The following is an 18,431-nucleotide window of genomic DNA, read 5'->3' as shown; positions in this document are numbered from 1 at the left end:
TCTCGCACGAGGTTTATGTACGTTTAAGGTTCCGGCACCGGTGTTCATTAAACGCGATTTTACGAACACGTGCCCTTAACGTTGGGCGCCAATTAACTTCCCTTGTGTGGGAAGTATTAAAAAAATATATTCCGTACCGCTACGCGCGGTAGAAATTAAACACAAGTGTTGGTTTTGAGTGCGATAATATATGGTGCGCTTCGATCATCAAGATGATCTCTCAATACGCTTGCCGATTATCCACTGATCTTTATTAGTAAAAGCACTTATATTTATATTCTTATAATTCTATGCTTATTACTAAAGATGCTTTGGCATTACATTAAGTGATGAAATGCCAGAGCATTGGATTTCCAATTATTCTCATTATCAAAACAAATAATGGAATATTGGATTTTGCTTACTTATCAAAACAAGTGATATATTGATTTCTTATTAATTAGAGTATTCTGCTGACCAAGCAGTAATACTGCGAGAAGATACAATTTGTTTACATTTATCGTTAAGTATCTGTGTGGCTGCTGCCGTTAACTTGCATACAAAAAAGCCCCTGAAGAAACAAAGTGAGCGTATGCAATCCAATTTTCAAATTTGTTATATGCATATACATATGTATAAAAAAAACAAATTACTAATTTATATACTATCATAAAATCAGTAATCAAAATCCGTTTAAACATCACTATAAAACGGTTGCCAAACTTTTAAGGTCCAAGTTTAATTTACGGGAAAAACCGATAAAAGTTTGGTAAACAAATAAATTTTCAAATGCTTATATATTAAGCTTACTTTGGAGTATTCAAACACAACCACTTAACAAAAACAAAAAGCAGCCAATATTCAAGCATTCACATGCGAAAAATTTCCGGAAGTCCGTTATGTTTAATAAAGCAATAAGCACGACTGCATACAGTAAGAAAGCAAAGGCAGAAACAGATTTAAAAACATAAAAAAAAGACAGTGATACTAACAAAATCTCATATATTACATACAATATATTCTATATTAGTACAAACAAATATACAAAGACCATACTGGCAACTATCCGGCAATACCCCTTGTTCTTTGGCAAACAACAACAAGCAGGATTGCATACAAAAAGCGAATTGATCTCTTTTAGTGAGCTCTCAATTGCTTAAGAACAAAAACAAACCAAACAGAATTGCACAAAGCATTAAAGCATTCTCTGTATATATACACTACAACATACTTATGCACAAAGCACATTGATATTGTTACAAAAAGTAGTATTTGTATTACTATATGCATCCCTGATTATGAACAATAGCTGTAGGTATATGGAATAGCATTTGTCTTGTTGTAGACATCTGGCGCCACACTGTCTGCTCGTCTAGTTAAACAATTGCCGCGACTGTCTGCTTGCGTCTGGCGCCGTATAGCCGTATGTTCTGGTAATTTCCAGACGCGATATTCTAGAAGGACACGTCGGCATCAGCGAGAAGTGCGTGGCTATAGCCGTATGTTCTGGTAATTTCCAGACGCGATATTCTAGAAGGACACGTCGGCATCAGCGAGAAGTGCGTGGCTATATAAGCCGTGGCAGTGCCAACGTAATCAATCAGTGCTAAGAGTAAACTGCTATAGTGTAGACGAGTTGTGAAATAAAGAGTTGTTGAATTAAATTAAACAGTGTTGATTTTATTTGTCAATCCAGAGATACGAACCTAACAAAGTAAACTAGCAAGAGTAAATTCGTAACAATTGGTGTCAGAAGTGGGATTGTCAAATAATCCAAATTCAAGATGGTTAAATTCGGAGAATTGAGAATTCAGCAATTAAAAAAGGAACTGGAGGAGCGTAATTTGCCGATAAGTGGGCAAAAGGCGGATCTGCAGGCACGATTACGTGAAGCAATGGAAGCGGATGGAATTAATGTGGACGAGTTCGAATTTGTTGGGCCAGAAACTTCTACAAAGGTAGAAGAAAAAGTAGAAGAACAACGAACATCATCAAGTGTGGACATGAACTTGCTGTTAGTGGCTATTAAGCAAATAGAAAATCGTCTGGCACAGCAAATAGCTGAAAATACAGAAAATGCAGTGCAAACAGAAAATCGTCTGGCACAGCAAATAGCTGAAAATACAGAAAATGCAGTGCAAACAGAAAATCGTCTGGCACAGCAAATGACGCAAATAGCTGAAAATACATCACAGTTAGAGTCTCGCCTTACACAACAAATGACTGAAAATAATACGCAGTTAGAAAATCGTTTGGTACAACAGATTACGGAAAATACTACACAACTACAAAAACAAGTGCAAGAGAAATTTTCAAAATTTGAAGACGAATTAAGCACTTTAAAAAATGACGAAGAAAATTTGAAATCAGAAGTTCTTCATTTGAGTAATCGGATGCGAGAACTGCAACTGCATGGCCCTGCACCATCAACAAATAATCCAAGATTGAAGGCACCCACATTCGATGGAAGTATTCCATTTCAAATTTTCAAACTTCAGTTTGAAAAGACAGCATTGGCCAATAACTGGAATGCAGCGGACAAAGTGGCGTCCTTGTTTGTATCATTGAAAGGACCTGCGGCAGAAATCCTTCAGACTATTCCAGACTGTGAACGGGACAACTATGAGGCATTGATGAGTGCGATAGAAAGACGATATGGTAGTGAGCACCGGAAACAAATATACCAGATCGAACTGCAAAATAGGGGTCAGAAAATGAACGAGTCATTGCAAGAGTTCGCAACTGAAATAGAACGACTGGCTCATTTGGCAAATGCAGATGCACCTGTGGATTACATTGAGAGGGTAAAAATTCAATGTTTCATAAATGGAATTCGTGATGTGGACACCAAACGCGCCACATATGCATTGCCAAAAAGAACGTTTGCTGAAACGGTTTCGCACGCCCTCACACAGGAAACAGCTTCCCTACTAAGTAAACCAGCACACAAAGTACAAAGGGTTGAAATGGAACAACCGGCGCTGATGGAAGAAATATTGAAGACTCTGAAGACAATTGCTGCACCGCGAGTAAATACAACAGGCAGATGTTTCAACTGTGGAAAAGCGGGTCACTTTGCCCGAAATTGCAATATAAAAGTAAACCCATCAAAACGGAAACAACCAACAGATAACGAGGACGAAGCATCCACATCTCACAAGTCGTTAAACTAAAACGGAACAGTTCAAAGGGGCGTGAGCTGGTTCCCACAACTATTTGCCCCGCCATCTCGATATCACAAATAGGTCGCCATGACAACAATCTTACTATCAACGGCATCGTAAATGGACGACTGTCAACGCTTACTTTGGATACTGGTGCCACACATTCAATTATCCGACCGGATGTGGTAAGAGGGACGGTTGAACCATTAGTCGGTTGCAAGCTTCGAACGGCCACCGGGGAGGAAGCAGCTGTCACGGGAAAAGTGTTTTGCGAAGTGATGATTGGTACCCTGGAAGTTAATCACACCTTCATCGTAGCAGAAATCACGGATGAAATTATAATGGGAGTAGATTTCATGATTGATCACGGGGTTACTTTGGATTTAAACAAGCAAATGCTGTTTTGCCAGAACATGGAGATGCCTATAAACACCGGATATGTGACTAACGTTGAAAGTAAGAGGGTGATTGTTGATGATAATCAGAGCATTCCACCAAAATCTGAGGCGATTGTATGGGCTAAAGTGAATGGAGGAGGTGGGACTGAAGAGTTGTGGATTGTGGAACCAACAAAAATAGATACACCCATATTGGTAGGAAGAACGCTTGTGAAAACTAGAGAAGACGCCACCATTCCGGTGAGAGTAGTGAATGAATTCAACACGCCTATAAGTCTGAAGAAAGGAGCAGTAATTGGACAGTGCCAGAATATAAGTGCAATAGCACGATGCGAACGGTCACAACAGAAGCCTACGATTGAGCCTCAGCAGATAAGTCCTACACTCCTAAATAATTTGCTGAACGAACTGCATGGAAATGAAAAATTAAAAGCAGAAAAACTATTAGAAAAATACGCATCCATATTTGCAAACGAAGGAAACACAGGAAGAACCGGCATTGTCAAACATCGCATAAATACTGGAGACGCTAAACCAATCCGACAAGCTCCGCGTAGGGTTCCACTAGCAAAACGAGAGGATGCTAACAAAATTATTGAAGACATGCACAAAAACGGTGTAATCGAACCTTCAATAAGTCCATGGAGCTCACCTATCGTCTTAGTTAAAAAGAAAGATGGTAGCACCCGTTTCTGCGTAGATTATAGGAAGTTGAATGATGTCACAAAGAAAGACAGTTATCCTCTACCAAGAATCGACGATACATTAGACACCTTGTCTGGAGCGAAATGGTTTTCTACATTAGATCTACAAAGTGGATATTGGCAAGTCGAGATTGATGAATGTGACCGTGAAAAGACCGCTTTCAGTATGGGCGACGGGTTATGGGAATTCTCTGTGATGCCATTTGGGTTATGTAATGCGCCTGCAACGTTCGAGCGACTGATGGAACATGTGTTAAAAGGACTCAACTGGAAGACATGTTTAGTGTATCTTGATGACATTATCATCATGGGAAAAAGTTTTGATGATCATCTGAAAAATCTAGAGGAAGTCTTTCAGCGAATAGCAGCAGCCGGATTACGCTTGAATCCCAAAAAGTGTTCATTATGGAAGAAGCAGGTCACATATCTCGGACATAAAGTGTCAACTGAGGGGATTCACACCGAGGAAGGAAAAATAAAAGCAGTCAAAGATTGGCCTCGACCCACCAACATACATGAACTCCGCAGCTTCCTTGGCTTATGCACGTATTACCGCCGTTTTGTACCTGGATTTGCGAACGTGGCTAGAAGTTTACATGATTTAACCAAGAAGAATCGCCCGTTTGTATGGCAGTTGGAACAAGAAAAAGCATTTGAGCAGCTGAAAGAACTACTTTGTACGGCGCCGATGTTAGCTTATCCAATACCTGGAAAGAAATTCATCCTGGATACAGATGCGAGCGCTTATGGAATTGGAGGTGTCCTGTTTCAGCTCATCGACGGACAAGAAAGAGTAATTGGGTATTACAGCAGAGTGCTCGGGAAACCAGAGAAAAACTACTGTGTGACGCGAAAAGAACTACTAGCTGTGGTGGAATGTGTAAAACATTTCCACAAGTATTTGTATGGACAACGATTCTTGCTGAGGACTGATCATGCAGCATTAAAATGGTTATTACAGTTTAAGAATCCGGAAGGCCAAATTGCACGATGGATCGAAAGATTACAGAATTACGACTTCGAAACGGAACATCGAAAGGGGATTCACCACAAAAATGCGGATGCATTATCACGTCGCCCTTGTCCACTGGAATGTAAACATTGCTCCAAATCAGAAGGAAAAGAAGGTATAATCGACGTGCGATTACTGAATATAGAACCTGAAGATGATTGGACTCCTCACCGCATCAGAATCAATCAGCTGGAGGACCCTGATCTTACAAAGCTGATAATAGCCAAAGAAAATGGGGTACGACCACCAAAGGAACAAATAAATACCGAGAGTCCAACTGCAAAAGCATATTGGGCCCAATGGAACAGCATAAACCTCGTTAATGGATACCTTCATCGTACCTGGGAAAGCGAAGATGGCAAACAGTCTCGTCTGCTGATCATAGTACCGAAGTCCATGATCCCGAAAGTATTGAAAGAATATCACAATGGACCTAGTGGAGGGCACCTTGGAATTACAAAAACTATAGAGAAGATTAAACAACGGTTCTACTGGATCGGTTGTCGAGATTCCATAGCAGAATGGATAAGTAATTGCGTAGAGTGCATGGCAGCTAAAGGTCCTAAAGCCAAAAGTCGCGGTAGGCTACAACAGTACAACGTGGGATCACCATTTGAACGAGTCGCAATGGATGTTGCAGGTCCGTTCCCAACCAGTACGGCCGGAAACAAATATCTACTGGTTGTCATGGATTATTTCAGTAAATGGCCAGAAGTATATGCCTTACCAAACCAAGAAGCGAAGACAGTAGCCGAAGCGTTTGTAGAAAATTGGATAACAAGGTTCGGAGTGCCCATCGAATTACACTCAGATCAAGGCAGGAATTTCGAATCTTCCATTTTCCAAGAAGTCTGTACATTATTGGGCATCCACAAGACACGGACAACAGCGTTACATCCACAATCAGATGGAATGGTGGAGAGATTCAACCGAACGCTCGAAGAACATATGCGGAAAATCGTTGATAAAGATCAACGGAATTGGGACAAGTGCATCCAGATGTTCCTGCTGGCGTATCGTTCAGCGAAGCACGAGACAACTGGTTACACGCCAGCAAAGATTATTTTTGGATCTGATCTGCGACTCCCTGCTGATCTTAAGTTTGGAACAAATCCTACAGCTGTAAGAAATGATGGAGATTATTGTTCTGCCTTAAAGGAAGAAATGAATGAATTGCATCTAATGGTAAGACAGCATACGCATCTGATGAGCAATAAGATGAAGAACCGGTTCGATCAAGCGGCAAATTCAAAAGGTTTTGAAGAAGGTGATCTGGTCCTGTTGTACAATCCACTTCGAAAGAAAGGCTTGTCCCCGAAACTGCAGACAGCCTGGGAAGGACCCTATATGGTGATGAAACGACTTAATGACGTGGTATACCGCATACAAAGAAATGGGAAAGCACGATGTAAAATGAAAGTAGTACATTTGGAGAGGCTCGCCCCATTTGGTTCAAGAGGATTTGTGCCTAATCGGGACGATTAGGCTTTAGTGGAGGGCAGTGTTACAAAAATATGAACAATAGCTGTAGGTATATGGAATAGCATTTGTCTTGTTGTAGACATCTGGCGCCACACTGTCAGCTCGTCTAGTTAAACAATTGCCGCGACTGTCTGCTTGCGTCTGGCGCCGTATAGCCGTATGTTCTGGTAATTTCCAGACGCGATATTCTAGAAGGACACGTCGGCATCAGCGAGAAGTGCGTGGCTATAGCCGTATGTTCTGGTAATTTCCAGACGCGATATTCTAGAAGGACACGTCGGCATCAGCGAGAAGTGCGTGGCTATATAAGCCGTGGCAGTGCCAACGTAATCAATCAGTGCTAAGAGTAAACTGCTATAGTGTAGACGAGTTGTGAAATAAAGAGTTGTTGAATTAAATTAAACAGTGTTGATTTTATTTGTCAATCCAGAGATACGAACCTAACAAAGTAAACTAGCAAGAGTAAATTCGTAACAATATCTTCAACGAGCTCTCAATTGCCCAAAAATACGTATATACAAGTCCAAGTATTAGGGTGTACCTAAATACTAACATAAGGACGGAAAAAGTGTTAATAAATTCAAAGTGCGGATTTGATAAAAAATAAATCGTCTAAATAATAAATAAATAAAATCAAAGATATTTTCAAACTTCAAACTAAAATATAAATAAATAACATCGTTAAGCAAGTAAATAAGAAACGGCATTAATTAAAAAACAAATAACCCGTTCATACGAAATAAACTCTTATTTATTGAAAAGAGAATTCGGTTTATACTGAGAAAAATTTAATTCATTTTGACTGATATTTACCATACATTAAAAATAATGAATAATATTAAAAATCAAAATACACCTGCAGGAGCTACAAGCTCAAAACAGGTTGATTGCAGGTTAGATTTGCATCTTCACCGATTCACGAAAACTCGGAATCGTTATTAGAAATAGAAATTCAAAATTTTTAAAATTTTTGACTCAACTCTAAGCGGCTCATGACGCCATTGTTGATTCTGACGATTCATATCTACTATAAAATTTTAAATTATCTGCTTACGTCATATACGAAAACTGCTTAAACCAGTACGAAGAAACAAAAGCTATGATATTCGATCAGCTAAAGCTAATTGAAGCAATTGCACCTACTCCCCACAGATGAGTAGAGCTGCCAGAAATAGACAGTCAAAAGGCAAGTTCAGGCATTCACCTTGAGGTGCCCGCATGTGACAAAGAAACATTTTATGGAAGTTATGAAGAATGGCCCTCCTTCCGGGACATGTTTACAACCGTTTATATCAACCATCCAAAATTATCACAAACCCAAAATTGTATCACCTCCGATACAAAACAAAAGGTCAAGCAGGCGTCATAGTAAAACAGTTTCAATTTGGCTTGGAAAGCTCTAAAAGCTAGATACGAAAACGAAAGAATAGTGATCTATAAACAAGTAACAACACTAATGAACTATCCAAAAATTAAAAAAGAAACAAGTATAGAAATTGTCGAACTAGAAACCACTGTTTCAAATTGTTTGTTGATTCTATCGACACTAAATATTCTCACAGACAGCTGCGACCCAATTCTGGTAAACAATTGCCGCATTACCAGAAAAGTCTTTACTTCTATGGGAGCAATCGCTCTCATCAAGAAGAAAGTGCCCAACGCGGCAACAACTGAAAGATTTTCTCACTACCCAATATGAAATTGCGGAAAGGTTAGAAGAATAAATTGTCAAAACTAAGAACATTAAACACGACCAAAATGGAAGCTTAAATAGACCCCAAGTTAGTAACAGAAACAATTCAAACAAAAACTTTCACAAAACTCAATCGTTCACATCTGAACAAAGAAATCATATATCATGCCAACTATGCACAAGAGGGCATAAGCTTAAAACTTGCGAGAAGTTTAAAAAATTGAATGTCAATGAAAGGAACAACTTTGTCAGGTCAAAAAGACTCTGTACAAACTGCTTGTCCCACTCACACAATCTTAATAATTGCAAAAGCAAATTTAATTGCGTATATTGTCACAAAAGACATAATTCAGTGCTTCATTACAGCAGATATCCCATCTCACCCCAAAGAAGCGCTTATACACAAAGAACCACGGGTATAATTGCAAAAGCAAATCCCGAAACTCAAAATTCGAAACATTGCCAAAAGACACCATGTTGCTTAAAGGCACAAAAAGCTCAAACGCAGCACAGCGAAACACAAAGTGGACTAGTTACCGCCATACCAACTCAAGCTGAGGAAAAATCAAATCAATACCTTAATTCACAATTAAGGAAATTACAAGAGATAGGGAAACTTCGACGAATATTAAATAAAACTCTAGAAGATCAGTATTGTAAGGGCTACTCGAAAGCCGCAACTACTCGATCAAATAATGGCCGGTACGTCATACGACTACCACTAGAGCCACAATTTTCCAATACTCCACAAATTGGTATAAAAAACAAAGTCAGAGTTAGCTCTGACAGTCTCTATTGTATATTTAACTCACCTTATAGGCCACTCACACTTTTAGTTAAAACGAAAATGCACTAGATTCCAAAGAATCGTTATAAACTTTTATTTTTTATAAAATGCACTTCAAAAATGGACAACAAATGTGTTTTAAAATTTATGTTCAAGGTTAAATATATGTATGTTATATATATGTACAAAATGAGCAAAAGTGATTATACTTAAATTGCAAACAGTAGTTTTTAGAAAACGTTAAATATATCCAGGCGGGTTAACTGCGAAATGGAACCGGGATGCTGCGAAAAGCGGAGGTGTATACCGATCGACGTCGTAACACCAGAAGGTGCGCGAGATCCTTTCTCTTTTCCTTTTTTTCTAATTAGAATGTAAAATGTCATCGTGTTTTGGTGCATGTGCGTGTGTGTGTTAATATGTAATGTTCTCTCGCGTGATGAGGAGAATGCGTGCTTTTGATTCGGTGTGGTGAACTGATGTAAATGTAATGTGACGTCGCTACTCATTTAGCCATCCCGGCCCCACTAGGCCAGTATTTAGCCTAGAAGCCGCTGTAGCTGCTGTAGCGTAGCTACAACGCTGCTGAGGCCTGTTGACCGGCGGCATTGCGGCCTAAGCTGATAACGCTGTGTTGATGTTGTCCGGTTTTGACGCCAGGGACGAGATTCTGCTGGAGAGGGTCCACGCAGTATGCCGTCACAGGAGTTCTTTGAGAACGCCTGACGTTACCGCTGGTGCGAGGAGCCGGTGGTCGCCGGAGTCGCATCTGGTAGTGCGGTGCAACAGCATATGATGAGCCCGCACACAGATTTGGCAACGATTATGTGATGGACACTCCTGAGTTGCGTGGAAAGTTGCCAGGCAATTCAGGCAATACCCGTGCGCCTGTGCCACCTGCTGACGTTGCATCGGCGGCATGCTTTTAAAGATACCGCAGTGCGATAGCCGATGCGAGCGGCGACATAGTGGACAACGAATTCGTTGCAGATCCGCTGGTAATGTGGGTGATGCTGGCGTGCTTTGACGCGGAGCCGTTGTCGCGGTGGAGCCTGTCGTTGTTCGAGGCGCTGCCAGTGCAGTGTTGGTCCGGGATGCTGCTATTGGGGCAGCTTCAGAGCGAGGGACGGAAACTGCCGAACGCTTGGTTGGCGTTGACGATGATGCCATATCCACGTCCATATTACTCTCTGAGAAAAATGATGATATTAGTAATATATTGTGAAATTTACAATAATTTGGACTTTTGTGACACTATATGTGGCATGAATAGGATGTAATTTTTTTTTTTATCAGACATTTATGTTAAGCCTTTTGTGTCGTTTAATGTTATTCGAGGTTTCGATTTGGTAAGGTATATGTTTTATTGATTTCTTGATTTATTAACACTGCGGTTTCGGTTTTACGTTTCTTTATCTTCGGCGGTTGGTAGAAAGCATAATTTGACGAGCGGTCTGGTTAGCGTTCCGGTTTGAGTGCGGACATCAACAACTCAAATATGACCGTCGGAACCGTAATGAAGTTGTTTTATGCGGCCGAGACGCCATTCCGTATCTCTTGTGAAGGTCCTTTATGTAGTCTTCCTTCCATCGGTGGCTGAAATCATGATGGAGGATTTTAATTCGCCCCCATCTGTTTAATAAGGATAGCGACTCCACGCCTGGCTCAGGTATGGCCAGAATGGGTGCTCCTTTGAGAAAATGCCCTGGGGTTAAGGCTGTGAAGTCGGAGGAATCTTGCAAGAGTGGTGAGATAAGTCTGGAGTTTAGTACGGCTTCGATACGAGCGAGTAATGTAGTAAACTCCTCATAATTGAACTTATGGTTACCAGCCATTTTCTTTAAATGGGACTTAAAGCTCTTTACTGCTGATTCCCAGAGTCTACCCATGTGTGGGGAACATGGGGGTATGAATTGCCAATCGATCCCTTGGGGTGCATATTTTTTGACAATTTCGGGGGATACTTCTTTAATGAATTGTAAAAACTCCTTTTCCGTAGCTCTTTGAGCTCCGACAAAGTGTTTTCCATAGTCGCTCATAATTTTTAAAGGAAATCCGCGTCGGGCAAATGCTGCAAGAAAAGCCGCAGTAGTCAGATTCGAACATAGCTCGAGGTGTACTGCCTTTGCTTTAAAACATACAAAGGCAGCCAATACCCTTTTCTAAATGAGGAAGACCTTAGCATCGAGGCCTTTATCTGGAAGGGTCCAGCAAAATCAACCCCAGTGATGGTAAAGGGTAAAGCATAGTTGCAGCGTTCAGGTGGTAGGGCTGCCATGATCTGCGTACGTATTTTGTGCTTTTACATAGGACACTGTTTACACATGAAAATGGTTCTTTTAATCTGTGGCTTTAGTCGCGGTATATAGAACTCTTGTCGAACCATTTGTTGCATCAAGCGATGCTCACCATACAGTGTAAGCTGGTGGATATATATTAGAAATAAGTAGGTAAAACGGGATTTCTCTGGGATAATGATGGGATGTCGTTCGTTGTAACTAAGGCTGGAGTTGGCTAGTCTTCCATTTGCCCGTAGTAATCCCTTAGCGTCCAGGAATGGGTTTAACACGAGAAGTGAGCTTACATTTTCGAGAGGTCGCTTTTCAAGCAACTTTGATTTCTCTTTGCTGAAATAGCTAGTTTGTGTATACAAGATTAGACTGACCTTGGCATGTTGCAAGTCGGAATATTTTACTTGTATGTAAGGATCGTTTGATATCCTTTTCAACTTTTGTTTAAGTTTATGGATGAATTTGTGCATATAAGCGACTACCCTTAGTGCTCGAGGAAATGATGAAAATCTTTGGAGAATGTTAACCTCTTCTCGAGTGATATGAAAATGTTCTATTTTCTTTCCGGAGGTATGATATTCCGAGCAGGAGACTTTGGCCAGAATTCTTGTGATTCTGTTAGCCACGTGGGACCATTCCACCAGAGTGTAGTGCTGGTGAGGTGAAGTGGTTTGCAACCTCTTGTCCCAAGATCCGCTGGGTTATCTGCACTTGCAACATGTAGCCATTTTGCTGAGCCAACTAAGTCTCAGATTTGTGATATGCAATTCGATACATATGTCTTCCAAGTATAGGGTGGTTTTTCCAACCATGCTAGAACTATTTCTGAGTCTGACCAGAGATACATTTTGTGATCGTTTAATTTTAGATGGGTTTGAACTATCGAATTTAATTTTTCTAACAGAAGAGCACCATTTAGTTCAAGCCGTGGCAGGCTTAGTGTCTTCAAAGGTGCAACTTTGGCTTTGGCTACCAAAAGATGTGAAGTTATTTTGCTATCATACTGAGTGCGTATGTAGGCTGTTGCGCAATAAGCCTTTTCAGAGGCATCACAGAAACCGTGTCATTCTGCGTTAATGTTAGGGGTGAAATTTAACCATCGAGGGATTAGAATTTCTGATATAGTATGTAGGTTGTTACCAAATTTAACCCATTTTGTTAAACGTACAGGTTTTACATGTTCATCCCATTCAGTGCCATCTTGCCACAAATCTTACATGAGAATTTTAGCTTGAATCATTATTGGCGAAAAGTTTTGCCACCGAGGAAAGTATTTGTCGTTTTGTAATGGCGGATATTGCAGATATTGACTCAATTGTATATGAGAATTGATCTGTTATCGCATTCCATTGAATCCCTAGTGTTTTTGTTGTACTAGCCTTTTCGGATTTAAGGAAGTCAGTATCTAATAAGTCCTCCTTTTTTATATCTTTGATTATTTCGGGATGATTTGATGTTATTTTCTTTAGGGGAAAACCTACTGAATTTAGTGCTTTGACCACTTGAGATAATGATTCGCACGCTATTGGTTTACTGTGGCTACCTGATAAAATGTCATCCACATATGTTTGAGTTTGCAACACAGAAGTTGCTAAAGGTAAATTTGTTTCACAGGTTCATGTAAGGTCCTAATGGCTATATAGGGTGCGCAGTTGATGCCAAAGGTAACAGTTTTAAGTTTGTAGTCGCTAATTGGACTATTAATTGAATTGCGGAAGACTATGCGTTGGAAATCTTGGTCATCTTCATGCACCAGAATTTGCCTATACATTTTCTCAACATCCCCGTTAAAAACGTATTTAAACATGCGCCAATTTAGTATTAGCAACATGAGATCAGGTTGCAATGTTGGCCCTGTGTATAATACATCACTGAGTGATTTGCCTGAGCTCGTACACTTTGAGGCATTGAACACCATTCGTACGTTCGTTGTGATTTTATCTAGTCTTATTACCCCATGATGTGGAAGGTAAAAAGATAAATATCTACCTTTGGATATTTTTTCATATGGTACAGTTTCTTCCATATGATTGAGTTCAAGATATTTGTCCATCACATTATCATATGCTGATTTCAGCTCATTTTTCTTTATCAGGCTTTTTTCCATGCTTAAGAATTGCTGGACTGCTGATATTCTAGAGTGGCCTAGAGCTGTAGTTTCTGGAAAGGTGGATCTGAATGGCAGTCGCACAACATAAAGACCACGTTCGTTTCTTGTCGTTGTGGACTGGTAATAGGCTTCGCATGCCTGGTCTTCTTCTGAAAGTTTGGTAATCAGGGGTACTTCTTCTACTTCCCAGAATTTTTTAAGTTCATTATTTAAATATTCGTTTGTGATATCTTCCACTTGTGCGGTGAAAGAATTTATTTTTTCAGTGACTTGGCTACTTATAATCCACCCAAAGATTGTATTTTGGGCTACCAATTTATTGGAGATTTTCTCTATACCTTCAAGAATTATTTGACGTATTAAGTCACTGCCTAATAATATGTCGATTAGGGATGATCGATATTCAAAAAACATCGATGTTGACATCGATGTCATAATCGAAAGCTCAACATCGATGTTCGATATTTATCAAAAACCGAACATCGATGTTGGATCCATCGATAATTTTTCATTAATAATTGACAAAGAAATAAAACACAATATATAAATTCGAAATTTATTAAGCAACAGATCAAATTATTACATATCCCAATATTTTTTATTAATTGCCTGAAGGAAAAGTAATTTTGGTAAAGAAGAACCTTTTAATCGGTTTATTTGTTGATAAAGAGTAGAACCAGCTTTTGAAAAGCTTTCTGGGAAAAATAAGATAATAAGAAAAGGAGAAAGATCCTTTTTTTTACAAATCTACTTCTGGGAAAAATAAGAATTCATATTTTTGGACTACTATATAATAATTGTGGCATAAAATTTATATACCAATTGAAATAATAAATTTAAAATGCGCAATAATATTTTGATTTATGCATGTATAAGTTTTTTAAATTTAAGACTTCTCTCATTTCCAACCCAATTTGCATAATTTTTCTGTAAATTAACAATATTAAACTAAATATTAATTTTTTGAATTAATGTTATTTTGAATATGTACTTTATTTTTATAATAAAACACAACCGTCTTAATACTCGCTCTTCTAATTTTCATATTGCCAAATTGAAAATGCCGTGGGCATATGTGCAAATGGGATATGTTGCCTCTTCAAAATTTTCATAGAAATGAAAACTGCGCTGTCAAACTGCTGAAGTGACAGCTTCTAGCTTACTATACATGGCAAACTAGATAGTATTCTATATCTAGTAAGCTATGAGCAATGTGGAGTCTCCACAGGCAATGGGCACGGCAATGCAGCTAGTATTCTATATAATCTATCCTGTCGAGATGCCCCGTAAGTTGCATTGCTTTGGTGGACATCCGTGTCGTGCGTGAGGCCGTAAGTTAACATCAATGATCGATTCCGTTAACATCGATGTTGGGATATTTTTCGTATGGTAACATCGATATTAAAACATCGATGTTTTTGCCTTCAATATCGATGATCATCGAACATCGATGTTCATCGAGCATCCCTAATGTCGATTTGTGATGGGGTATGACAGTTGGGATCTGTTAATTTTAGATGCGAGCATTTTTCCCAATGTATTTTATTTACTTCATAGCTTGGAAGCAAATTTGTAAGTTGCGGTAGAACGATGGCTTTTGCATCTATTCGTATATCCGCATTTGGAGAAGCTCTGGTGTTGAGTTCACTGCCCGCTTTACTTACCGCTTAATGTGCGCTTTATGTGTTCGAAATAAAAAAAACCTTTCGTTGTGCGCCACTTGCTGGTATATTCAATTTCACAATAAGAGTTAACCACTCGATTAGTGGGGGTTTCCTTTTTTGTTTACAATATAACTTCACTGAATATATATATATATAGGTTACATTAAATTCACTTAGTATGCGAATACTCTTATATAATGTTGAATTAAATTCACTTAGGATGCGAATACTTTTCGACTAAATTGTTGCGTAGCGGTGGCGAAAAAGCGACGTAGAGACCAAGACGATCGAATCGAAACTGAGCTGTGTAAAGCGGACCCTTTTTCAGTGGAGTGGTGTGGTGTGTGTTTGGGGGTGTGAATCCTGCGCTCGCGCGTGTGGGTGGTGTTGATGTGGAGTGTGGTGAGTGTGCGTGTTAGTAATGGATGTAGGTGTGGTGTGGGGCAGGCGACTAAGGCTCATTTAGCCTTCCCGGCCCCCCTAGGCGAATATTTCAGCCTAGAATGCTTTGAAGCTGCTGGAGTGTGGCTACGACGCTGCTAAGGCCTGAGGCGAGGCGTGGACGTGGTCGTGGTTGCTGGCGTCGTGTTGATGCCCCATTGTGTGGCCGTCGGGCATGGGATGATGATGGCCCACTCGTTCGACGGCGCCGCGCATCCCGGCTTACTGGAGGTCGTCGTACTGCGCCGCGGTTGCGGCCGGAAGGTTGTTGACGGGTGTCATTCCTAGTGATTCGGTGCAACATGGTGTGATGCGGCCGCATACAAATTTGGCACAGATTGCCCGACGTACACTCGTGAGTTTGGTGGACAGGCGTCAGGCAATTCAGACAATGGCCGTGCGCCTGCACGACCAACAGGCGTTGTTGAGGTGGCAATCCCTTAAAGATGACGCATTGTGGCAGCCGGTGGGGTCGACGACATAGAGGACATCTACGGCGTTGTGGGTCGACGACAAGCGCGGGTGTTGGCGGCAATGCTACCCTTCCATTCCGAGGCGCCGTTGGTGTGGTTGTTCGGGGTGCTGCAACTGGGGCAGCCGCAACTGGGGCAGCCGCTTGGCGTGGCACATTGACAGCCGAACGAGTGGTTGGTGTCGGGGCTGCTGGCATGTCTGCATCCATATTGACCTGTTTGAAAGAGTGTTATCTCAATTAAGATTTGGTTGCATATAGGACATATGAGCATGGCTGCCACGTTATGCGGCATGAGTGGGTCGTTAGATTAATCGACTACATTTGTGTGGTATTTTAAATATATATATATATGTATACGTATTTATATAGATTTTTATTTTATTTTGTTTTTATATTCGTTTTATTTTAGCGGTTTGTCGGTTTTCGTTTCGCGGTTATCGGCGATCGGTAAGAAGCATAGTTTGACGAGCGGTCTTGTTAACTTTCCGGATTGTGTACGGAGATCGACTACGCGAATATGACCGTCGGAGCCTGGATAAAGCTTCTCTATGCGGCCCAGCCGCCATTCGGTAGGTGGCAGGCAATCATCGTGAATCAGGACACAATCTCCCACTTTTGGCGCATTTTCTGTATTTTTCCATCGGTACCTCTTGTGGAGGTCCTTTATATAGTCTTCTTTCCATCGGCTACTGAAATTGTGATGGAGAATTTTAATTCTTTCCCATCTATTTAATAAGGATAGCGACTCCACGCCTGGCTCAGGTGTGGCCAGAATGGGTGCTCCTTTTAGGAAATGCCCTGGAGTTAGGGCTGTGAATTCGGAGGGATCTTGCGATAGTGCTGTGAGCGGCCGTGAGTTGAGAACGGCTTCAATTTTAGCTAATAATGTCGTGAATTCTTCATAATTAAATTTGTAGCTGCCGGCTAGCTTCTTGAAATGAGATTTGAAGCTCTTTACAGCTGATTCCCATAAACCACCCATATGAGGAGCGCTTGGAGGTATAAATTGCCAATTGATACCTTGAGGGGCGTACTTTTGTACGATATCAGGGGACACTTGTTTTAAGAAATCCACAAACTGCTTTTCTGTGGCTCGTTGGGCTCCTATGAATGTTTTGCCATTATCGCTCATGATTTTGGAGGGGAAGCCACGTCGAGTGACGAAACGAGCAAATGTCGCGAGAAAAGCCTCCGTCGTCAGATTAGTACACAGCTCAAGGTGTACTGCCTTTGTCGTGAAACATACAAAGACAGCCACATAGCCTTTCATGAGAGTGGGAGATCTTAGCATGGACGCCTTTATTTGAAAAGGCCCAGCAAAATCGACACCTGTGGTCATGAAAGGCGGAGCGAAATTGCAGCGTTCAGGTGGGAGTGCTGCCATAATCTGAGTTCGCATTTTTTGCTTATGCATAGTGCAGATTTTGCACATGAAAATGCATTTTTTGATCTGGGGCTTAAGACGGGGAATATAATACTCTTGGCGTACCATATGTTGCATGAGGCGCTGTTCGGCGTGCAACATTAATATATGGATGTAATTCAGGAGTAATGTGGCAAAAGGAGACTTCTCAGGTATTATGATGGGGTGGCGTTCGTTGTAAGTCAGGCTTGAATTAGCGAGCCGACCATTGGCACGAAGCAGACCTTTCGTGTCTAAAAATGGGTTTAGTACTAAGAGTGAGCTCTTTTTGTCAATTGGCTTTGATTCTCTTAGTAACGATATGTCGCGCCTGAAGTAGCGCGTTTGGGTTGAGGCGATAAGCACGACCTTTGCTTTTTGTAAGTCCTGGTTTATCGTTTTTAGAGGCGCAACTTTTGCTTTTGCCACAAGTAGGTGGCTTGTGGTTGCGGTGTCGCTTTGTGCGCGCACATAGATCGTGGCACAATATGCCTTTTCAGAGGCATCGCAGAAGCCATGTAGTTCCACTTTGTATTCGGGGGAATAGTTTACCCACCGTGGAATTTGTATCTGCGAGATGTCTTTTAGATTATTAACAAACTGGGACCACTTTTCTAAGCGAAGAGGTTTCACTTGTTCGTCCCAGTCTGTTCCGTCTAGCCATAAGTCTTGAATCAGGATTTTCGCTTGTATCATAATTGGCGCAAGCCATCCTGCGGGGTCAAAAAGTTTTGCCATTGAGGATAAAATTTGCCGCTTTGTTATGGCGGATAATGCGGTTATGGACTCTGTCGTGTATGAGAACTGGTCCGATATCGCATTCCATTGG

General features: G+C 40.8%; 1 protein-coding gene across 1 annotated transcript; it reads right to left on the bottom strand.

Moving 5' to 3' along the window:
- Positions 1 to 15,777: 15,777 nt before the first annotated feature.
- On the bottom strand, positions 15,778 to 16,407 carry LOC125779665 (uncharacterized). The gene has a single exon (XM_049460942.1). The coding sequence runs from the start codon at positions 16,405 to 16,407 to the stop codon at positions 15,778 to 15,780; it is 630 nt and encodes a 209-aa protein (XP_049316899.1).
- Positions 16,408 to 18,431: the final 2,024 nt, after the last annotated feature.

Source organism: Bactrocera dorsalis, chromosome 6 (genome assembly GCF_023373825.1).
Source record: "Bactrocera dorsalis isolate Fly_Bdor chromosome 6, ASM2337382v1, whole genome shotgun sequence".
NCBI classification, from domain to species: Eukaryota; Metazoa; Arthropoda; class Insecta; order Diptera; family Tephritidae; genus Bactrocera; species Bactrocera dorsalis.
The sequence above is the reverse complement of the archived record's forward strand: the minus strand, read 5'-3'. Positions and strand labels throughout refer to the sequence as shown.